Source organism: Somniosus microcephalus, chromosome 25, assembly GCF_052327205.1.
Source record: "Somniosus microcephalus isolate GS21.2 chromosome 25, FLI_Smic_1.0, whole genome shotgun sequence".
NCBI classification, from domain to species: Eukaryota; Metazoa; Chordata; class Chondrichthyes; order Squaliformes; family Somniosidae; genus Somniosus; species Somniosus microcephalus.
Window position 1 is genome coordinate 13,045,169 of NC_141011.1, and position 25,128 is coordinate 13,070,296.

General features: G+C 46.2%; 1 protein-coding gene across 2 annotated transcripts in view; it reads left to right on the forward strand.

Annotated features, from left to right (window-relative positions):
• The window catches only part of nphp4 (nephronophthisis 4), a 517,372-nt gene that overhangs the window by 470,171 nt on the left and 22,073 nt on the right, over positions 1–25,128 (forward strand). For both annotated transcript variants that reach the window (XM_085966844.1, XM_085966846.1), the window contains exons 19-23: positions 4,504–4,730; positions 7,603–7,792; positions 12,493–12,570; positions 14,539–14,695; positions 24,691–24,776. In XM_085966844.1, coding sequence (XP_085822970.1) covers positions 4,504–4,730; positions 7,603–7,792; positions 12,493–12,570; positions 14,539–14,695; positions 24,691–24,776 — 738 coding nt within the window. The remainder of the gene's footprint in view (positions 1–4,503; positions 4,731–7,602; positions 7,793–12,492; positions 12,571–14,538; positions 14,696–24,690; positions 24,777–25,128) is intronic.

The following is a 25,128-nucleotide window of genomic DNA, read 5'->3' on the forward strand; positions in this document are numbered from 1 at the left end:
CTGAGCAGGCGGGTTTGAAGGCGGCGCTGCTGCGAACATCTCCAAAAATCGGAGCGGGTTCAAAACCCGCTCCCAACCCCCTCCAACCAATCTTCCCGGGAGTCGGGTCCCCGATTTGCGCAGGGACCCGGCTCCTAGTGGCGGGAAGAGGATTATAGCCACTTAGCTGCCTGTTAACACTCCCTGGAACTCCTTGCAAATATCGACACACTCCCTGGAACCCCCAGCAAATATCGACACACTCCCTGGAACTCCCTGTAAATATCGACACACTCCCTGGAACCCCCTGTAAATATCGACACACTCCCTGGAACCCCCTGTAAATATCGACACACTCCCTGGAACCCCCTGCAAATATCGACACACTCCCTGGAACCCCCAGCAAATATCGACACACTCCCTGGAACCCCCTGCAAATATCGACACACTCCCTGGAACCCCCTGCAAATATCGACACACTCCCTGGAACCTCCTGCAAATATCGACACACACCCTGGAACCCCCTGCAAATATCGACACACTCCCTGGAACCCCCTGCAAATATCGACACACTCCCTGGAACTCCTTGCAAATATCGACACACTCCCTGGAACTCCTTGCAAATATCGACACACTCCCTGGAACCCCCTGCAAATATCGACACACTCCCTGGAACCTCCTGCAAATATCGACACACTCCCTGGAACCCCCTGCAAATATCGACACACTCCCTGGAACCCCCTGCAAATATCGACACACTCCCTGGAACCCCCTGCAAATATCGACACACTCCCTGGAACTCCTTGCAAATATCGACACACTCCCTGGAACCCCCTGCAAATATCGACACACTCCCTGGAACCTACTGCAAATATCGACACACTCCCTGGAACCCCCAGCAAATATCGACACACTCCCTGGAACCCCCTGCAAATATCGACACACTCCCTGGAACCCCCTGCAAATATCGACACACTCCCTGGAACCCCCAGCAAATATCGACACACTCCCTGGAACTCCTTGCAAATATCGACACACTCCCTGGAACCCCCTACAAATATCGACACACTCCCTGGAACCCCCTGCAAATATCGACACACTCCCTGGAACTCCTTGCAAATATCGACACACTCCCTGGAACTCCTTGCAAATATCGACACACTCCCTGGAACTCCTTGCAAATATCGACACACTCCCTGGAACCCCCTGCAAATATCGACACACTCCCTGGAACACCCAGCAAATATCGACACACTCCCTGGAACTCCTTGCAAATATCGACACACTCCCTGGAACTCCTTGCAAATATCGACACACTCCCTGGAACTCCTTGCAAATATCGACACACTCCCTGGAACTCCTTGCAAATATCGACACACTCCCTGGAACACCTTGCAAATATCGACACACTCCCTGGAACCCCCAGCAAATATCGACACACTCCCTGGAACCCCCAGCAAATATCGACACACTCCCTGGAACTCCCTGCAAATATCGACACACTCCCTGGAACCCCCTGCAAATATCGACACACTCCCTGGAACCCCCTGCAAATATCGACACACTCCCTGGAACCCCCTGCAAATATCGACACACTCCCTGGAACCCCCTGCAAATATCGACACACTCCCTGAAACCCCCTGCAAATATCGACACACTCCCTGGAACCCCTGCAAATATCGACACACTCCCTGGAACCTCCTGCAAATATCAACATACTCCTTGGAACCCCCTGCAAATATCGACACACTCCCTGGAACTTCCTGCAAATATCGACACACTCCCTGGAACCCCCAGCAAATATCGACACACTCCCTGGAACCCCCTGCAAATATCGACACACTCCCTGGAACCCCCTGCAAATATCGACACACTCCCTGGAACCCCCTGCAAATATCGACACACTCCCTGGAACCCCCTGCAAATATCGACACACTCCCTGGAACCCCCTGCAAATATCGACACACTCCCTGGAACCTCCTGCAAATATCAACACACTCCCTGGAACCCCCAGCAAATATTGACACACTCCCTGGAACCCCCTGCAAATATCGACACACTCCCTGGAACTCCCTGTAAATATCGACACACTCCCTGGAACCCCCAGCAAATATCGACACACTCCCTGGAACCCCCTGCAAATATCGACACACTCCCTGGAACCCCCTGCAAATATCGACACACTCCCTGGAACCTCCTGCAAATATCGACACACTCCCTGGAACTCCTTGCAAATATTGACACACTCCCTGGAACCCCCTGCAAATATCGACACACTCCCTAGAACTCCTTGCAAATATCGACACACTCCCTGGAACCCCCAGCAAATATCGACACACTCCCTGGAACCCCCTGCAAATATCGACACACTCCCTGGAACTCCTTGCAAATATTGACACACTCCCTGGAACCCCCTGCAAATATCGACACACTCCCTGGAACCCCCTGCAAATATCGACACACTCCCTGGAACCCCCTGCAAATATCGACACACTCCCTGGAACCCCCTGCAAATATCGACACACACCCTGGAACCCCCTGCAAATATCGACACACTCCCTGGAACCCCCTGCAAATATCGACACACTCCCTGGAACCCCCTGCAAATATCGACACACTCCCTGGAACCCCCTGCAAATATCGACACACTCCCTGGAACTCCCTGCAAATATCGACACACTCCCTGGAACCCCCTGCAAATATCGACACACTCCCTGGAACCCCCTGCAAATATCGACACACACCCTGGAACCCCCTGCAAATATCGACACACTCCCTGGAACCCCCTGCAAATATCGACACACTCCCTGGAACTCCCTGCAAATATCGACACACTCCCTGGAACCCCCTGCAAATATCGACACACTCCCCGGAACTCCCTGCAAATATCGACACACTCCCTGGAACCCCCTGCAAATATCGACACACTCCCTGGAACCCCCTGCAAATATCGACACACTCCCTGGAACCTCCTGCAAATATTGACACACTCCCTGGAACCCCCTGCAAATATCGACACACTCCCCGGAACTCCCTGCAAATATCGACACACTCCCTGGAACTCCCTGCAAATATCGACACACTCCCTGGAACTCCCTGCAAATATCGACACACTCCCCGGAACTCCCTGCAAATATCGACACACTCCCTGGAACCCCTGCAAATATCGACACACTCCCTGGAACCTCGTGCAAATATCGACACACTCCCTGGAACCCCCTGCAAATATCGACACACTCCCCGGAACTCCCTGCAAATATCGACACACTCCCTGGAACTCCCTGCAAATATCGACACACTCCCCGGAACTCCCTGCAAATATCGACACACTCCCTGGAACTCCTTGCAAATATCGACACACTCCCTGGAACCCCTGCAAATATCGACACACTCCCTGGAACCCCTGCAAATATCGACACACTCCCTGGAACCCCCAGCAAATATCGACACACTCCCTGGAACCCCCTGCAAATATCGACACACTCCCTGGAACCCCCTGCAAATATCGACACCCTCCCTGGAACCCCCTGCAAATATCGACACACTCCCTGGAACCCCTGCAAATATCGACACACTCCCTGGAACCCCTGCAAATATCGACACACTCCCTGGAACTCCCTGCAAATATCGACACACTCCCTGGAACTCCCTGCAAATATCGACACACTCCCTGGAACCCCTGCAAATATCGACACACTCCCTGGAACTCCCTGCAAATATCGACACACTCCCTGGAACCCCTGCAAATATCAATGCCCCCCTTGGATCCTCCTGCAAATGTCACCCTCCCAGGGACCACCCTGTGCTAACTTATGAAAGACATTATCAGCTAAACAAAGGAATACAGTACTATCATGAGTTGTGATATCAAACCCATTTGGTCCCTATCCACCAAACAGAGGAACGCTATGTACAAATTTCCAGTTTGAAAACCAGTGATATACAAATTAAATTGGTAAAATCGAAGTCACTAACAGGTAATGGAACAAACGCTATCTAAAGGTACAGCCTTTAGATGTGTCTACTAGTCATTTTCAAAGTGAATAATTTTCTTTCAGTATGACATTACTTTTCATCACAGTAATTGTTTAATACTTTGTTGCTAAAAAAATTGAGTTATAAAATTTTTTAATTTTTTAATTTTTTTCCTCTTCTTCCTCCTTTACCCATCCCTTATTTGCTCGTGATTTAGGACTAGATAACTAATATTTATTATTTGGGAACCCTGAATATATTTATTTATCGTAGAAAAAATATCCCCTCACCCGCTTCCAAGTTAGCCACAGGCGAGAGAGTGGGTGAATGGACTGCTCCCGGTCCTTGTCAACACCATGCTGGAGTTGCCCACTATGGGGCTTGCTTAAGGTCAACACTTGTCCTCCTATGGCCTGGGTGAGATTATGAACCTGCTGTGAGAACAAAGACTGGTGCGAGCCCAAGATTTGACCTATTTGGAACCTGTCCACCCAACAAAGGGGTGCTGTTTCTGTACTTCCACCCAATGACGTGTATGTTCTTTTCCAGGCAAAGCACAAAGAGCGGATCCACCACGAGAGAGATTTACAGATCATAGAAGCATACCGCGAGCGGATTAAAACGGAAAGTATCAGCAAGATGTTGTCCCAGGCCATCACCACGCAATACACGTTGTACGCCACACTTGGGAATGCTGAATTTTTTGAATTTTCCCTGAAAAATCCCTACCGTGTTCAACACACAGTAACCATTGAATGTGAACATCCAGAACTCAGGTACATAAGAACATAAGAAAATAAGAACATAAGAAATAGGAGCAGGTGTAGGCTATTTGGCCCCTCGAGCCTGCTCCGCCATTCAGTGAGATCATGGCTGATCAGATCTTGGCCTCAACTCCACTTCCCTGCCCGCTCCGCATAACCCTTGACTCCCTTATCGTTCAAAAATCTGTCTATCTCCACCTTAAATATATTTAACCATCCAGCCTCCACAGCTCTCTGGGGTAGAAAATTCCACAGATTCACAACCCTCTGAGAGAAGAAATTTTTCCTCATTTCCATTTTAAATGGGCGACCCCTTATTCTGAAACTCTGCCCCCTAGTTCTAGATACCCCCATGAGGGGAAACATCCTCTCAGCATCTACCCTGTCAAACCCCCTCAGCATCTTATATGTTTCAGTAAGATCACCTCTCATTCTTCTAAACTCCAATGAGTATAAGCCCAACCTGCTGAACTGTTCTTCATAAGACAACCCCTTCTTCCCAGGAATCAACCTAGTGAACCTTCTCTGAACTGCCTCCAATGCAAGTATATCCCTCCTTAAATAAGGAGACCAAAACTGTACGCAGTACTCCAGGTGTGGTCTCACCAATACCCTGTACAGTTGTAGCAGGACTTCCCTGCTTTTATACTCCAACCCCCTTGCAATAAAGGCCAACATTCCATTTGCCTTCCTAATTACTTGCTGCACCTGCATGCTAACTTTCTGTGTTTCATGTACAAGGACCCTCAGATCCCTCTACTGCAGCATTTTGTAATCTTTCTTCATTTAAATAATAATTAGCTTTTTTATTTTTCCTACCAAAGTGTATAACCTCGCACTTTCCCACATTATACTCCATCTGCCAAAGTTTTGCCCACTCACTTAGCCTATATATATCCCTTTGCAGATTCTTTGTGTCCTCTTCACAACTTGCTTTCCCATCTATCTTTGTATCATCAGCAAATTTGACTACGTTACACTTGGTCCCTTCATCCAAATCATTAATATAGATTGTAAATAGTTGAGGCCCCAGCACTGATCCCTGTGGCACCCCACTCATTACAGTTTGCCAACCGGAAAATGACCCATTTATCCCGACTCTCTTTTCTGTTAGTTAACCAATCCTCTATCCATGCTAATATATTACCCCCAACCCTGTGAGCTCTTATCTTATGCAGTAACCTTTTCTGTACACTGCTCCCTGCACAAGACCATGAAGGCTGGGCCCAGCCCCAACATCTCACTGTGTGGCACTTGCAGCAACAACTGCGGCTCACTCACAGCCCACCTCCTCACCTTTGACCCTCAGCACACCTGCTGCTCCATGGCTCTTGACCTTAATTCTCTGCTCTCTGGGTTATAGTTGGAAGTGGAATTGAGGAGGGGGAGAGACAGACAGAGGGAACGTTTAAGAATTTTTTTTTTAAAGCACACTGTGAGCCTCGAGCAAGTCACCGAATAGGATTGCGTCCCTCGACCAAAAGTTAGAATATTTCCTGCTCTAAACATATTGAAAATTACGTGATAAAATTAAAAATTTTCTTCCCTGCTTTTTATTCCTTCCTTCCTTTGGTCACCCGTCTTTTCCCAGCCATGGGATAAATGGGACAAATGGCCCACTCGCAGGCTTCTTCAAATGCCTCTCTTGCCCTGGGCACCAGGTGGTGCATAACATTGACTTGCTGTGACTTTCTCCCCTTCCCTTTCATGTGGCAATGCCTTCCCTCTAATGATGAGAAATTGCAAGAAAGTCTCCCATCAATACCTGATCTGGGAGCACGTGATCCTGGTGCTAAAAATGTGTACTGGTTTTCCCTTGTACTTGGGATGTTCAGTTAGTGCAGCCCCAACAGCACGAGATTTAGAATTAACCTTGTGAGCGAATTAAAGGCACAAAGGTGCACCCCGCCACTGTCGAGCACCATGTTAGAATGGCATCGTGCCATAGCTCTGGCTTAACTTGGTGCTCAAGGGATGCCAGCATTGGGGAATGGAACACTTCCTACTGCGGCCACCCATCATTCCACCACTTCTAATCAGGTACAACATGGTTGGATGCAGACCAAAGCACCCCTTCCTTTGCCCTATTGATGTGCCTCAGCTCCAACCTCAGGAGAGCACCAGCTCCCCCTGCCCCCCACCCCGCACCAGTTTTCCTCATCCTGTTGCCTTTCTGAATGAGACAGCCAACTTGGTGCTGAATTAGGGACAGGCATTGTCCCCACAGAATTGGATTGAGACTGCCTAACTCATTTCACAAGGGGCCATTAGTGTGGTATGGTAGCCCAGTGGATATGTAATCCAGAGGCCTGGAGTAATGATCCGGAGACGTGAGTTCAAATCCCACCACAGCAGCTGGGGAACTTAAATTCAGTTAATTAAATAAATCTGGAATAAAAAGCCAGTCAGTAACGGTGACCATGAAACTACCAGATTGTCGTAAAAACACATCTAGTTCGCTGATGTCCTTTAGGGAAGCAAATCTGCCATCCTTACCCGGTCTGGACTGCATGTGACTCCAGACCAGCAATGTGGTTGACTCTTAGCTGCCCTCTGAAATGGCCTAGCAAGCCACTCAGTTGTCAAGAAGGCAGCTCACTACCATCTTCTCAAGGGCAATTAGGGATGGGTAATAAATGCTGGCCTTGTCAGCGATGCCCACTTCCCGTGAATGAATTAAAAAAAATTAGAGACAAAAGTGATGGAAGATTTTCATCCCGTCATTCTGGGCTGGATCTGAATCCAAGATAAAAAGCAAATACCCCTTGGCTCCCTTTCCACTTTCCTTTCAGAATCATGCAATAAAATACAAGCTTAACACAACAGATTGTAGTTACTCTCTCTCCAGTATGGAGCTTGAGTGTGTGACTTGTATCTTTTCCAGCGTCATTGTGAACAGCAGAGAATGGAAGCACTTCAAGAACCTCACCAAAACACTGACCCCGCTGGAGGAGGACATGTTCCATGTTGCGGGAGGCATACAGTTCCCACAGGTCTACCTGCGGCCGAAGGAGACTGTCTACATCCCATTTAAATTCCAGACCTTCAGTGCCGACCACTCCATCGCACCACAGGTACACTCTAGTCTGAGCTCTGGTAGATTTTCATGTCTTCTATTTATTTATGCCAGGTTCATTCCATTTTATTAAATTTAGAAACAGTATCAAAGCTCCCCGAGTGGCTCAGGTGGTAAGGGCACTGCCCAATATTGATCCGAGATAAAGACCAGCATGGTTTCTGGTTCAGTTCCTGAGTTAGCACATATTAGTTATGGTGGCATTAGGAATAGTACAATTAAGAAAGAAATTGCATTTCTATAGCACCTTTCATGCCCTCAAAACGCCCCAAAATGCTTTCTGGCTAATTAAGTACTTTAGACATTTAGTCACTGTTGTAATTGGGAAACTAATTGAGCTCAGTACCACAGGGCTAGGATGGGGAGGGGTGGGGGAAGTGTAGTCTGCCATTATTTCCACTCACATTCACTATCCCGAGGCCTCTGCTGGGAGATGTATGTCTGTGTGTGGATATTGGGTGACGTCAGAACCAGACTCAGTTTTGACACTCGCTGTCTGGGATCGCACATGAACAGAGGCCACCCAGGCCAGAGAGATACCTGAGAATGCCCGGTACCAGGAAACTATACCCAGCAGCAATGAGAAACTTCAGGAGAGGGCATGATGAAGCTAGAGAAATAAATCAACAAATACTGGAAATCCTTGGCACTATATTGAGAAGCATTACACAATAAGACAAATAAAAGTACTGAAGTATGGAAATTGCTCTATAATATTTACAAACTAATTTAGGTAAAGGTGCATTTCCAGGGTAAAAAAAAAATCTTCGAAAACCCATGAGACCATAAATGACACTTTGTATTTTCATTTATTTCCTCGTATCCCCGGGAGCCATTTGGAGCCTACCTTCCCTTCAGCTACGGCACTTGGTGGATCTGATGCTTCATTTGTCTCTGGGCTTCCCTTCATGGCCAGCCTGGCTGTGAGATTCAATGCTATTCCTCCTCCTTTTCTTGTTCTCCAGCAAAAATAGACTATCTCAGGTTTACCATAGCAGGAGTTACAGGGTAATGACCCAGAGTCGGAACACTGTCCTTTTTCATTCCTCTCTGCTGAGTCCAGTAGTTGCTCCATATTACTAATTTAGTTATGGCACAGTACTGAGCTCAGTTAGTTTCCCAATTACAACAGTGACTAAACTTCAAAAGTACTTAATTAGCCGGAAAGCGTTTTGAGGTCATGAAAGGTGCTATAGAAATGCAAGTTCGTTCTTTCTTAATTGCACTATTCCTCTCTGTGGGCAGTAGTTGCTCCATATTATTAATTTAGTTATGATCAGTTATCTCAGCAGTGATTGGTAATTGAACCTCATGCGATGGAAACAGAATTCTGTCTTGCTTCAAATCATAACATTTTTGTATTGTCTACTTTAGACAAGTCAAAATGCTGTGAATTTAAAATTGCCTTCTGTCAGTTGCAATCTTTGTGTTCGGGGAGAAATGCAATCCACAAGTCTGTCTCACAATAGGTATTAGTTTCAGGCAGAGGTGGGTAGCTGGTTTCCTGAACGGAAGTCATTACCTCCTCTCACAAGCTAATTGCATCAGAAATTCCCTCATATTTTTGAAATGTTAAAAGCTTTGGAAGCGTACCCCCATCAGACACTCCAGGGTTCTTCGTGGCACCGAACCTTTCGATATACAGTTAGGTATCCAAGCCAATCAAACCATCAGAATGACAGGACATCTAAGATCTACCTGAATGATAAATTGATGACTGCCTGCTTAGTTGGAAAGAATTGCTTTGATCTGAGGTGTTGAAGCCTGCAAGGACTATTCTCCAGTTCCTTGTTTGCGTGTCTGTATCAATGTTGCCGCAGTGACAAGGGCTCTGTGGAATTGAAGTGGGCATATTATGTTCAATAAAGACTCAATTAAAAGATTCTGAAAAAAATACGTTGAGATTTTGAACTTCTCGTTATCTTTGGGGGAATTTTGTATAGGTTGAATATTGTATTACTGATGATTTGCCATTTTTTTGTTCCCTGGATGTGGGCGTGCTGACAACGTTACATTGCCCGTCACTAGTTGTCCTGAGAAGATGGTGGCGGGCTATCTTCTTGAGCCACTGCAGTCCTTGTAGTGATGTGGTGCTCCCACAATGGGTGTTAGATGGGGAATTCCAGCATTTTACATAAGAACATAAGAAATAGGAGCAGGAATAGGCCACTTGGCCCCTCGAGCCTGCTCCGCCATTCACTAAGATCATGGCTGATCTTGGGCTCAAAGCCACTTCCCTGCCCGCTCCCCATAACCCTTCACTCCCTTATCTTGCAAAAATCTGTCTATCTTAGGGCAACTTTTGGTCAGATAAATTCCTCATCCCCTTGGACCATGTACCAACAGATAAAAGCAGAACCACACCCACACCAAGGAGCTAATTAAATCACGCCGTCTAGACCAAGGTGACGTCAAGCGTAATCAAGTCAGTGAGATCTCACTGGCCAATTCTTCTGTGGGTCAATGAGTTCAGAGTTACCGAGAGAGCAAGTGTCAGGACTAAACCAGGCAACAATTTCAAGTGTAACGCTCTCAGGAAGGTAGCAATACCGGGCAACCTTAAATACCCAGTACAATGCTGGCTCCTCCCTCCTCTCAACAGACCTGGCAACAATGAAGGAACAATGAAAAATGTCCACGTATTTCTCCTCTTGTGCTTCTAGGTGGTAGAGGTTGCAGGGCTGGGAGATGCTGCCAAAGTGAGCTTGGTGGTGCCCCCTGTAGATAGTACATACTGCAGCAACAATGCACAGCAGTGTGCCGATGGTGAAGGGAGCGGATATCGAGTCTAGCCAATTAAGCTTCTGTGTAAATTCTTGAAAAAAAATTTAAGTACTAGTTTTAGTCTAAATGATACTGAAAGTGTGGTGTATCCTGGATTCGACATGGGCACAATGTGATCAAGAACACATGGGTCTCCAATACTTAGCCTCTTAGCAAAAGACTTATTATTGGACAAGTGGCATATTATCCATGCCCAACATGTATAACATTATAAGTTTCAGATCATGCAAGATGCTGATCTATTTATTGAAATTGCCCTTTTTCAGTGAACCCGGATAGACGGCCTTGTGCCACACCAGTACCGTTACTCTGTAGGGCATCAGGGGAGTGCGATCTGATTCTTACTGATTTTCTGTGGTACAGGTAGCTGAAGAATAACACTAAATTATGAACGAGGTACATGGTGCCTGTTATAAATCTCATCATCGTGAAGAAACAACTCATGAAATAACACTGGACGGCCAGCTGGTGGTGCCGTCCAAGGAGTATAAATACTCGGGCGTGGGCCCAGCTTGCCAGGGACATTTTGTAAGACAGGAACTAGTGAAGTACAACTAGACCGCCATGTTCTGAAACAAGTTGATTAAAGCCTTGCTTTATACTCAAACCAAGTGTGTAGTGAATTTTATTACGTCAGTGCCCTAATGTTGGTGTTTACATGATGAAAAATGACTTACAACATGAACACAGAGAGGCTATTTTTTTATTCACCTTGAGAAATGACTTTTTCCCCAGTGTCTGCCAAGTATGGAATTTGTCATCATTTTTAGTCCAGTGATGTAGCAAAGCAACTGCTGGGAGAAGGTAATTACTATGTGCTGAACTGAACAGGTTCATGATGTGTGTAATTTGTTGTGGGTTCAGAAACACAATGCACAGCACAGAAAACTTCCCAGAAATCAACATGGAAGGAAGCAACCCTGATGGTGCAGTGAGTACATACAGTGCTATTGAGCTGTGTAGATCAGACTTCGTACTACACAGGGCGATGCATTTAATCACCAAATCATCAGGGGAGACGGTATTTAAATGTTAATCTGTAGTTTACTCAATGGAGCATTCTCATTGCAAGTTTCTGTTCAGCCAAGAATGCTAATTTATTGCATTCCTGCTTCTCTTATTTTAAACAAACCTCATGCTGAGCAATATTGAAGAACTCTGCGCTCCGTGGTCTTTCCAGAACTTTCAAAGCCATTTGAGAAAGTTTGGCAAGTTCAGTCCTGATATGAGTTTCCAAATAGCGATACTTCAACCCGTTTAAAATGAATGAATTCACATCCTCATTAAAATAATGTCCATTGGAAAGATCTTCTTCAGAGGGCAGATAGTAATGTTGAGCATTTTCAAAGACTTGTGTTCTTCAGGCGACCAGCAGGATTACAGCTTGCAGCTATCCGAGAGGGTTCACCTGAGTGAACTGTATAGAGACAGCCCGTGGAATCCTATGTCATGTGGTAATAGGATGCAGGTTCAAACCATCATTTCTACAGTGTAAGTTGTCAGTCTCTCCCATGCCAGCAAGACTGGACAGAGAGCAGGCACAAGCCCCACATGAAGGGAAAATCAGAGCTTCCAAATGACTGTTTTTAGCAAAACAGCGCACCTCAGTAAATTGTGCTTGCACTGCCACATTTTACTCACACCTTTCTTGTTGCTAAAATGAGCAAAGACAAGAATTTCCGCCTCCAAATGTCAAGTCACCCTGGGTCCCTTATCGCTTGTATCAGAGTCCCTGGTTATGGTGTAACACTGGCAGAGGCCTGGGTTCAGGTCACATGCCTGCCATCTTGGCAGGAAGTGCTAAGTTGCATAGAGGAAGTGAGGACTGTCAAGAGACCGAAAAAAAATATACATACATCTGACTTTATTTCGCTTACGCCCAACCATCTTAAACTGTTGTTAATTTTTTCTCAGGGACCAGCTGATGGGAGACTTCCTAAAAAGAACATCGCTAATCGGCAGCAGCCTAACTCCACACCCAAGAAGATCGAAGTACGTATCATCTCATCAGCAGTGTGGCTGGGGATGAGCATCGTGGTTCTAATTTAGATTTGCCTTTCGAAGCCTCCAGCTGAGGAATGACAATGATGCTTGTGCTGTGTGTGTTTATTTTTGTGGGGGGGGGGAGGGGGGGTGCAGGGGTGGTTGGGAAGGGGGCAGGATAACAGTTCCTGCATTCATTTAATGCAGTTTTGATTTCCAGCTTGAAATTGTTTTTTTTCCCAAAATGCAAGATGTGGAAAGCTATTGTATCACAGACCAGTCCATGTAACATTCTTAAAATAAAAACAGAAATCCACATGAAGGTCAGTCAGTCTCTGTAAAGAGAGAGTGCAGGTTACCATTTTGGGTATAATGCTTTGTCAGAATCGAAATGCTGGAAATCTGAAATCGTGCTCCAAATTTACTGCTCACGTTCCTGATAATTACCTTATTATCTGAATACGTCCACCCAAATATGGGCAGGCAATTCTATATCGGCACTAATCCGATAGCAAAATACTGAGGATGCTGGAATTCTGAAATAACAACAGAAAATGCTAGAAAAGCTCAGCAGGCCAGTTCTGTAGAAGGGTTTCGACCCGAAACGTTGACTCTATTTCTCTCTCCACGGATGTTGCCTGGCCTGCTGAGTTTTTCCAGCATTTTCTGTTGTTATTTCTACTTCGGCAGTCATTTCCAGTGGGAAATCCCAAAAGTGGAGGGCAAAGTCAGCCTCCTGGTCCACTTCCTGCTCCACACTGAAATCCGGTGCTAGCAGCACAGAAAAACCCAAACCCTGTCACCCACTACGCCAATACCCAAGGACCCCTTCTCCCACACCCCACTACCCCTCCCCAACTACTCTCTTACACCTCACACTACCCTCCCAACACTACTGAAATCACATCACCGTTTTGGTACTTCTATATGACTCCTACATACCTGCTGCCTGAAGTACCTTCCCTACCATCTTCCTCTTTAAAAAAGATCAAATTCACCACATAACTAATCACGGCCACTGATTTACAACTTCCATCAAAATGTAAACATAATTATATAATTACCACAACACTTGGTAATAAAAATACAATCTCATTTATTCAATCATCCAAAATCATTGGCCCTGATAATATATGATACGTGTACATCATTTAGGACGTCCCAAAGCACTTCACATGCAACAACAACAACTTGTATTTATATAGCGCCTTTAACGTAGTAAAACATCCCAAGGCGCTGCACAGGAGTATTTTAAGACAACAAATTTAACACATAAGGATAAATTAGGGCAGGTGACCAAACGCTTGGTCAAAGAGGTAAGTTTTAAGGAGCGTCTTAAAGGAGGAAAGAGAGGTAGAGAGGCGGTGAGATTTAGGGAGGGAATTCCAGAGCTTAGGGCCTAGGCAACAGAAGGCACGGCCACCAATGGTTGAGCGATTATAATCAGGGATGCTCAAGAGGGCAGAATTACATACAACACATTACTTTGAAATGCAGCTACTGTTTCTGTGTCGTAGGCATTTTGTGCACAGCAGCCTCCCTCAAAAAGCAATGAGATAAATGTCCAATTAATCTGTTTTTGGTAGTGTTGATTGAGGAAGGAATACTGTCCACTTCACTACTTCAAGTGATGCCGCGGGATCTTAAACACTCACCAGAACAAGCAGATATAGCCTCCTTTTAACATTTAATCCGGCGGGCCCCCAACTGTTCTATTCTCCCTCAGAATTGCACTGAAGATTTCATACTTAAGCACTGGAGCGGGATTTGACTCAGAGGCAGAGTGCCATCGCCTGAACAAAGCTGTGACAATAATGGATTGTTGTCTGTCTTGGCATTTTAACTTGTATCTTTTATTGCTGGAAACAGCATGTGAGGAGGGTTTAAAAAAAAAAGCACCTGGGTAAAGTTTTCACCAATGATGAAGTTCCAAGGTTTACTGTATTTCCTTCAATTGTAAGATTTTTTTTCTTTTAGGTGTCTTTTAAGATTGAAAATCAGAAGCCGATTGCCATCCTACAGGTGAATGTTGAAGCTCAGCCATATATTATTGATCAGACATTCCGCTTTTACCAGCCTGAGCTTACATTCCTGAAGAAATCTATCCGCCTACCTCCATTGCACGCTTTGTCAGGTATCGCATTATTGGACCCTTACAGTGCAATATTTCTATTTCATTCTATACATTTTCCATCAATTGCATTAACTTGCTGTGTATTCCCTTATATAATACAATAGTGTTAACTAAGTGATGCGGTAGAACTTCAGATCCCACAGGGTCACACTTACTTTCAACAGCACTATTCAAAGACTAGTTTTCTGTTCCACTTGGCCGGTGACACCAGCATGGAACAGGTGAGCAGGGTGAGGAAATCGGGTAGTGATCGCTATCGCCAGATCCCTGCTGTTCGGCGCATGCCCAATCTTTCAGCGAGTTTTTTTTTAGAGGCCAGTCTTTAGTGATCTCCCACCAAAAAGGAGAGAACTTCATTTGATATTTAAACATGTATAATGAACACGTGTGATTCCCTGATCTTTGCTGTGCTCTCAGTTTGCCCACGTGAAATGGATGATTAGAGTCAGTGCGATTAAGTAGCTGCTCAGTGCAGGTAACTAGGTTTGTCACATGATCACATCTGAAGTAGCCTTTAACAGTGAATTACATCGAATTTGCAGCTCTGAAACGGGCCTCTCGGCCCAATTAGTCTGTGCCGGTGTTTATGCACCACAGGAGCCTCCTCCCACCCTACTTCATCTAACCCTATCTGCATATCCTTCTATTCCTTTCTCCCTTGTATACCTATCTAGCTTCCCCTTAAATGCATCTCTGGTATTCGCCTCAACTGCTCCATGTGGTAGCGAGTTCCACATTCTCACCACTCTCTGGATAAAGATGTTTCTCCTGAATTCCCTATTGGATTTATTAGTGACTATCTTACATTTATGGCCCTTTGTTTTGGACTCCCATCTCAACTGGAAACATCTCTATCTCTACCCTATCAAACCCCTTCATAATTTTAAAGACCTCTATTGGGTCACCCCTCACTCAGCCTTCTCTTTTCTAGAGTAAAAAGCCCCAACCTATTCAGTCTTTCCTGATAGTTATGGCCTCTCAGTTCTAGTATCACCCTTGTACAGGAGACTTTGGTTTATCCGGAGGTTGTATGTCCAGAAACCTCGATCTACCGGCAGAAATCAGGAGCCGTTTCGTTAGGTTTTTTTTCTTCTTGTGGCTTTTTTTTTCTCAACAGTCAGGCTCTGGAAAGTCTCTCTGAAGCTGTTGCTAAGCTACAGAGACGCTTCCAAGGTACGGGCCGACTGTTTAGAAGCTGTTGCTAAGCAACAGTGTTTGTTGTCAGATACGGAGATGAAAACCTCCGTATGCTTCAGCATTAACGCTGGTATGTCCGGCAGTTTTGATAGATCGGCAACAGCTCGGTCCCGTCGGTGCCGGATATCACAAAGTTTCCTGTAATTTGTTTTTGCTCCTTCAATGCCTCTATATCCTTTTTATAATATGGAGGCCAGGCAGGACTGTGCACAGCCTCCAAGTGTGGTCTAATCAAGGTTCTATACAAGTTTAACATAACTTCCCTGCTTTTTAATTCTATTCCTCTAGAAGTAAGCCCCAGTGCTTAGTTTGCATTTTTTATGGCCTTGTTAATATGCATTCCTACTTTTAATGATTTGTGAATCTGTACCCCTAGATCTCTTTGCTCCTCTACCCCAGTTAGACTCTAATTCTGTGGGCTAGAGTTTTGATTGTCCACTGGACTCTGGTAGGCGGCATTTTTTTTTTATTCGCTTATGGGATCTGGGCGTCGCTGGCAAGGCCATCATTTATTGCCCATCCCTAGTTGCCCTTGAGAAGGTGGTGGTGAGCCTCCGCCTTGAACCGCTGCAGTCCGTGTGGGGAAGGTGCTCCCACAGTGCTGTTAGGGAGGGAGTTCCAGGATTTTGACCCAGCGACGAAGAAGGAACGGTGATATACTTCTAAGTCAGGATGGTGTGAGACTTGGAGGGGAACTTGGAGGTGGTGGTGTTCCCATGCGCCTGCTGCCCTTGTCCTTCTAGGTGGAAGAGGTCGCGGGTTTGGGAGGTGCTGCCGAAGAAGCCTTGGCGAGTTGCTGCAGTGCATCTTGTAGATGGTACACACTGCAGCCACGGTACGCCGGTGGTGGAGGGAGTGAATGTTTAAGGTGGTGGATGAGGTGCCAATCAAACGGGTTGCTTTGTCCTGGATGGTGTCAAGCTTCTTGAGTGTTGTTGGAGCTGCACTCATCCAGGCAAGTGGAGAGTATTCCATCACACTCCTTACTTGTGCCTTGTAGATGGTGGAAAGACTTTGGGGTGTCAGGAGGTAAGACACTCGCCGCAGAATACCCAGCCTCTGACCTGCTCTTGTTGCCACAGTATTTATGTAGCTGGTCCAGTTAAGTTTCTGGTCAATGGTGACCCCCAGGATGTTGATGGTGGGGGATTTGGCGATGGTAATGCCGTTGAATGTCAAGGGGAGATGGTTAGACTCTCGCTTGTTGGAATAGTCATTGCCTGGCACTTCTGTGGCGCGAATGTTACCTGCCACTAATCAGCCCAAGCCTGAACGTCGTCCAGGTCTTGCTGCATGCGGGCATGGACTGCTTCATTATCTGAGGAGTTGTGAATGGCACTGAACACTGCAGTCATCAGCGAACATCCCCATTGCTGATTACCGAGACCCAAAGGCTAAGCTTCAGTGTGAAATGCTGACGGTTGGCATGTATGAGAAAGACTTTCATTTATATAACGCTTTATCACATCTTTCAGCGATGTCTCAAAGCGAGGACCCGCTCCTCCTCTGCGTCCAGTGCAGCAGGACTCGAAGCCATACTCTCCCTCCAGGGAGAAGGCCCCCGAGCTTCCCTACCCCCCTCGCGTTGCTGCAGCCCGCTGGGTCCTGGAGCTTCACCCTCATCACACCATTCCCCCCTGCTCCCCTCCAGGGAAGGCGTGTCCCCAGTATGGGCATGGGCTGCCTCGGTAGAGGGTGGCGCTGATGGTCTGGCTTCCTCTTCCTCCTCGCCTTCAGCTTCACTCTCACTGGCAGCTTGAGGGCCCGTCTCCTCACCTGGTGAATCACCATCTGAAAGCAGGGAGGTACAAGAGTGGCTTTAGCATGAGGACAGGGTGGCAGCAAGGGAGGCATGAGTGCAGCGATTTAGTGATTTGGATTGAAAGTGCCAAAGGCTGCTGTTGTGAGGAACAAGTGGAAGGAGAGAGGACAAAAAGGTGATGACCTTACCATTGCTGTCCAGAACGGGGTCGGTGTCTCCAGTGGCGACGGGACCAATCACCCGGCTTGCCACAATCCTGTGGACGCGCTGCTCAAGATCGCTGAGGGCTTGAGGGTGAGGCCGCCCTCCACCAGTCCGTTGCTGCTGTCTCCTATTATGAGACAGCTTGGTCTGCAAGAAAAAGGACCATGATCTTGCCTGAAATGCCTCCCGTGGTTGAATAGCCCTTACTGTATGCAAAGTGTGGAATGTGCGTGTGTGTTTGATGAAAGGGCCATAGGTGTTGGATGAGTGTTGGGCATTGGGGCTTTCAAGACCCTCTGGCCATAAAGTGAGGTTGAGATGGAGGGATGGAAAGGTTTTGAAAAAAAGGCACTCGCCCTGACGACCCGAGTGAGGTCGTTGAACTTTTTCCTACATTGCACATGGGTCCTAGGCACCATGTTGCTTGAGGACACTCTCTGAGCCACCTCCCTCCACACTCTTCTGCACTTGCGTGGCAAAGGCCTCCTGCCATTCTCTGGGTACAGAATGGATCTTTTGCGCTCCACCCCGCGAACCAGAGCCTCCAAAGCCCGCTCACAGAAGCGCTGTGCTCGCTCCCTGGCCCTCTCCATAGTGTCTGGCTGCTAGATTTAGCCACAGGTCTGCCCAGGCCGAGATTCAAGGCTCCACTGAGCAGGGTGTGGCTGCAGAGCAAGATCGACCCTCCCCTTTAAGAACTGACCGGCGCCAGTGTGCCTGTGTTCAATCGCTAACTGACAGCACCTGCGCTGCACCCGCCCTCTGAGGTAGCGCCTCGCTCCTCGGCCTTAGCGCCTTAAGAGAGTTGTGTAGCACCTGATTTAGCGCTCCAATCACCTCCAGGGGCGATAAAAGCCAAGTTTGCTGTCGGAGGCGATAATTAGCGCCAGGCGCCAGCACCCGGCCGATAATTGCGCCCCAAATGGGGTGATACCGAATTTCTCCCCCAATGAATTACAGTGACTTTGTTATATAAGCAAATAGAGCAGTGCATGTACCAACTGAGCCACTGGGGGTGCTGTTGAGCAGCCGCCTGAGCTTTCTGCCTTCCGCAAACTAATTTCAGTCGCTCAAGATCATTTTCTGGATTTCCTTTTAATTTGGTTCCATCAAATTGGAGCAGCTACCAAGAGTGACTGACTAATGGAATGGTAAATGACCCAGATACGTTACCGCTGGGAGGGTACACTCAATGCCATTGCTTACAGTCCATTACTGCAGCCGACATTTTCTAATCTGCCCCCATTTACCTTGTCAAACAGATCAATTTCAGTACTTGAATCAGTTCATTTTCTGACTGATTGCCCTTGTAAATTGAACACCACTTTATAGCTTCTTTCTGTTACACTGGGTTGTATGGCACTCATTTATTTTTTCATTGAGACGTTGGATTTTAACAGGGACAGTTCCATTGCAACTTCATTTGAACTTGCTTGGGGATCAGAGTGATTATAAATTCCTTGGTTATAAATTACTGGCAATAAACTACACTTGTGGTGTAAATGAGTGCTCCTCTGCCCATCAAGTACAGTAGAATGACTTTTCCACCAGCAGAATCTGAAAATCAGATGAGAAGTTTGTTAACTAACTTTTACAAGCTGTTTTGTGTGGCAGTTTGGGGTTTATTTATGAGCCATTAACATTTCTTTGGTGCTGCTGTAATTGCTTTTGCACTTAGTTATTTGTTTAAAGACATTTTATTCTGTTTCAACATGGACCTCAACTGTAATTGTTCCTATGTCTTTGGTTCCAACATGGGCCATGACTTGTGGCTATTTCTCTTCTCTGTCCAAAATTGTCTGCGCCTTCCTCTCCCCTCCCCCTCCCCCACTTCCATGATATTCCTTACCCTGGCACCTGGAAGGCAACACACCATTCCGTTCTCAAAAGCACCCGTCACCTGACTATGGAATCCCGTTTCTACTGTGTTCCTGCACTGTACCTTTTAGCAATCACTTATTTCACAATATTGTGGCTTTGCTCATGGTTGCACCCTTCCGAATTGTTGTTGCTACAGCAATGCCAACCCCACCTTCTCATAAATCATGGGATAAAAACAGAAAATGCTGGGACCACTCAGCAGGTCAGGCAGCCTCTGGAGAGAGAAACAGAGTTAACGTTTGACAAATTTGCTCGAATTCTTTGAGGATGTAACATACAGGGTGGATAAAGGGGAACCAGTGGATGTAGTGTATTTGGACTTCCAAAAGGCATTTGACAAGGTTCCACACAAAAGATTACTGATCAAGATAAGAAATCACGGGATTGGGGGTAATATACTGGCATGGGTGGAAGATTGGCTATCTAACAGAAAACAAAGAGTTGGGATAAATGGTTCATTCTCGGGCTGGCAATCAGTAACTAGTGGTGTTCCACAGGGGTCAGTGCTGGGACCCCAACTCTTTACAATCTATATTAACGATTTGGAGGAAGGGACCGAGTGCAACATATCCAAGTTTGCCGACGATACAAAGATGGGAGGGAAAGCAATGAGTGAGGAGGACATAAAAAACCTGCAAAAGGACATAGACAGGCTAAGTGAGTGGGCAGAGATTTGGCAGATGCAATATAATGTTGGAAAGTGTGAGGTTATGCACTTTGGCAGAAAAAATCAAAGAGCAAGTTATTATCTAAATGGAGAGAAACTGCAAAGTGCTACAGTACAAAGGGATCTGGGGGTCCTGGTGCATGAAACACAAAAAGTGAGTATGCAGGTGCAGCAGGTGATCAGGAAGGCCAATGGAATCTTGGCTTTTATTGCAAGGGGGATGGAGTATAAAAACAGGGAAGTCTTGCTGCAGTTATACAGGGTACTGGTGAGGCCACACCTGGAATACTGCGTGCAGTTTTGGTTTCCATATTTAAGAAAAGATATACTTGCTCTCGAGGCGGTTCAGAGAAGGTTCACTCGGTTGATTCCGGAGATGAGGGGGTTGACGTATGAGGAAAGGTTGAGTAGGTTGGGACTCTACTCATTGGAGTTCAGAAGAATGAGAGGCGATCTTATCGAAACATATAAGATTGTGAGGGGGCTTGATCGGGTGGATGCGGGGAGGATGTTTCCACTGATGGGTGAGACTAGAACTAGGGGGCATAATCTAAGAATAAGGGGCTGCCCTTTCAAAACTGAGATGAGGAGAAACTTCTTCACTCAGAGGGTAGTAAATCTATGGAATTTGCTACCCCAGAGAGCTGTGGAAGCTGCAACATTAAATAAATTTAAAACGGAGATAGACAGTTTCCTAGCAGATAAGGGAATTAGGGGTTACGGGGAGAGGGCGGGGAAGTGGACGTGAGTCTAGATTCGGATCAGCCATGATCCTATTGAATGGCGGAGCAGGCCCGAGGGGCCGTATGGCCTACTCTTGCTCCTACTTCTTATGTTCTTATGTTTCAGGTCGATGACCTTTCGTCAGAACTGGAAAAAGTTGCAGATGGAACAGATTTTAAGCAAGTGCAGGGGCAGGGAGAGGGGGGAGGGGAGGAAGGAACAAAAGGGAAGGTCTGCGATAGGGTGGAAGACAGGGAGTGATACTTAAGTGTAGCGCCGAACCGTTTCGCTCAAGCCCTGCTGAGGCCCGCCTCACTTGCTCCTTCAAGGGCTGCTGCCCGGCTCTGCTAACATGCTGCCGCACGGTGCGTAAAGGCTGCAAAAGCGGACAAACATCAGCGGGGCTGCTGCGTTTCCCACTAGGTATGTGCGGCCAGGCCGAGGAGACAAAAAAAATCGGCTTTTACCAGCAGCGGCGTACTGCCTGAACCACGTGCTAATTGGCAAAGAGTTAGGCAGATCAGGAAAGTGAATGTGCGGCGGAAAGACTGGTGTGGGAAGGAGGGGCTCCATTTTATGGGACACTGGCTCCAGTACTGGAACAGGAAGGAGATGTGCCGCTGGGATGGGCTCCACCTGATCCTGAATGGGACCAGTGTCCTAGCGAAAAAGATGAATAGGGCTGTGGAGAGGACTTTAAACTAGTAAGACAGGGGAAGGGATCTGGTGAAAATAACATATGTCCGATGATAAAAGAAATAGGAGATGAGAGTAAAGGTCAGACCAAGGTAAGGAACAAGGGTAACATAAACTGTCAGGGAACAAATACAGTTATAAAACAGAAGCATAACATAAAGTAAAAGGAACAACTATTAAAGACAAATTAACACAGATAAATGTGAGGTATTACATTTTGTTAAGAAAAATAGGGAGGTCACGTATTACTTGGAAAATACAAATCTAAGTGGGGTAGAGGAGCAAAGGGATCTCGGAGTGCAAATACACAAATCACTAAACGTATCGGCACAGGTTAACAAGGCCATAAAAAAAGCAAACCAAGCACTTGGGTTTATTTCTAGAGGGATTGAATTGAAAAGTAGGGAAGTTGTGCTAAACTTGTATCGAACCTTGGTTAGACCACACTGGGAGTACTGCATACAGTTCTGGTCGCCATATTATAAAAAGGATATAGAGGCACTGGAGAGGGTGCAAAAAAGATTTACAAGGATGATATCAGAAATGTGAGGGTATACCTATCAGGAAAGGATGAACAGGCTGGTGAGAATGTGGAACTCGCTACCACAGAGAGTGGTTGAGGCGAATAGTATAGATGCATTTAAGGGCGGTTTGATAAGCATATGAGGGAGAAGGGAATAGAGGGTTTTGCTGATAGAGTTAGATGAAGAAAGACTGGAGGAGGCTCAAGTGGAGCATAAACACCGGCATGGACTGGTTGGGCCGAATGGCCTGTTTCTATGCTGTATATCCGATGTAATATGTAAACACTACTCATATTCCCTGATCAAGTGACGAGCAGGCAGCTGACTGCCTTGTCTATTTAAATCTTTAGTCTTCAGCCAGAGGCTGGCAGAGATTGTTCCCTGTACAGAGGCTGCTTACCCTCTGCGTTTTCCTCCCCCTTTATGGGGAAGTGTCTGTTTGCCTGGCACCATTCCCGGATGGCAGCATGACCCTATAGACTCCCCTCCTTGCAGCATCTAATTTTTTTTCTCGAATGATTCTCGGGTTTTTGTCTCCACTGCTGTGTCTGGGAGCCCAATCTGTTTGTGTGAAGGGCCACCCCTGACATTAGTTCTAAATTTCCCTTTTACTAGCTTGAGCCTGTGTCCTCTTGTCCTACTCTCACAGTTTTGTTTAAAGTAATATTCCAGATTTACCATTTCCATGTCATTTACTATCTTATATAACAATAAAAAACAAAAAATTCTGGAAATACGCAGTCAGCGTCTGAGAAGGGGAAACTGAGGCTAACATTTCCCCTTCACCTTTTCTTTCTGAAAGTAAAGCCAATTCTGGTGACAGATACGCACCCGAATCATTCACCTGTCGTTTATCTTCACAGAGGTTGCCACTTGCCCTTGAATATTTGTGTGTTGGTGATTGGAACTGTACACAGTACTCAAGATATGGCCTGACTAATGCACTGTGTACAACTTGAGCATGATTTCCCCTGACCTGCACTCTGCTGTAGTTTGGCATTGGGTTTGCATTGCTGATGCTCTGGAATGGTTGAACAGGTGGAGTGTCCGCTCTGTTAAGACCTCTGGACCTCTTTTAATTTTATCCTTAGCTATTTCAACACCATTCATGGAGTGTGCATGTTGCCTATGTTTCCACCCTATGTGCAGTACATCACACTTGGCTGTGTTAAAATTTCATCTGCCACCGGTTCTGCCCACTCATTCTGTCCAACTCACTTTGCAGTTCACAAGCTGCCTCCTCCGTCTAGTTTGGTATCATCTGCAAATTTGACCAACTTGCAATGAGCTTCTAGACCTTTGTCTTTGGTGTAAATTAGAAACAGTAATGGTCCCAACACCAAGCCCGAGGTCACACTACTTGGTACTCCGCCCCCCCCCCACCGCACTCTGACATAAATCCTGTAACAGTTTTCCACCCTTCAACCAATTTATTATCCATACTCAAGATTTGTCTTGACTCTCCACAGCTTTCAGCTTAACTGGTAGCCTTTTGTGTGGAGCTTTGTGCTGTTTTGTAGTCTAAATACACGACATTATGGGTTCACTTGGGATGTCACTTACTAAAAAATGTCCAGGAGATTGTTCAGGCAGGATCTGCTCCTTGTGTTTACTAGGTTATTTTGGTACAGATAATGCTCAATTTTACTCCTGAAAATGCCACTATTTTACATTCATTGAGCCTTCGAAGGAGCTCCCTATGTCCGCTTTTCATTAAATTACAAAGGGAGGCCTGGTAATGGTATCATGTATAAGGTGCAGTTTCTACAAGGGACAGAGGAGATTAAAATAGTTTGCGAATTGTGTTTGGATATTACGTTTACACTGTAGCGATCTGGAGTGGGATTCTCCCCTCTTTAGCCATAAGATGACAATTGGAATACAGCTGGTCCAGCTGAGATCAGCTACATCGCCACAGACCAGGGATCGACCGCGGGACCGGTCCGGTCTTTATGGCTCAGTGTCACACTGGACAGCATCTTTACCAACAGCCTGCGAGCAGTGGGATTATGGCAAAACAACTCAGAGAGCGATGATGGAAAGAGGCAACCAGTGTTTCCTGCTGACTCCCTCAGTGACTCAGTTTCACAATGGACAGTGTCTCTGCCAATCGCACCATTGTGGAAACTACCAGCAGGCTTTTGCTGTCTCGATTCAGCATCACTGTCCAAATTGTTCTTCCCATAATCTCACATCTCGCAGTCAGTTATTCTAAACATGCTCAGAGCTCCTGCTGTTATGGGGAGAGGAGGGCGTGAGGGGGGAGTCTGCAGTGTGGTTGCAATTGCTGTATTTCTCCTTGCTGTTCATGTGTGTCATCGTTTCATTTGAAATTTTACAGATATTCCAGTGCAGTCACCAAATGCTGATTTTCAGATCCACGTTCGCTGCAGTGATTTCAACATCATTTGTGAAACTAAGAAAATGGTACGTTCTTGTTTTACTCGTGTTAACGACGAGCCAGTAATATTCATTTGATCCAAATATTTGAATACTTTTGACCTTTTAGTAACTTTGAAGGGTGATGGCGGTTGAGTGATGGGCAGGGCGATGGGGAAAATTGAGGGGTGATGGATGGAGGGGAGGTCGATTGGGCGGTGGGGCGATGACTCACCTCCAATACTCTGGATTATGAAAAAAAAATTACCATGCAAGATTCAGTGCTGGCACCACTGTTGTTCGCCATTTACATAAACGATTTGGACTCAGGAATCGGAAGTACAATTAACATTTTGCGGACGACGCTAAATTGGGGGGTGAAGTTAATACAGAGGAGGAC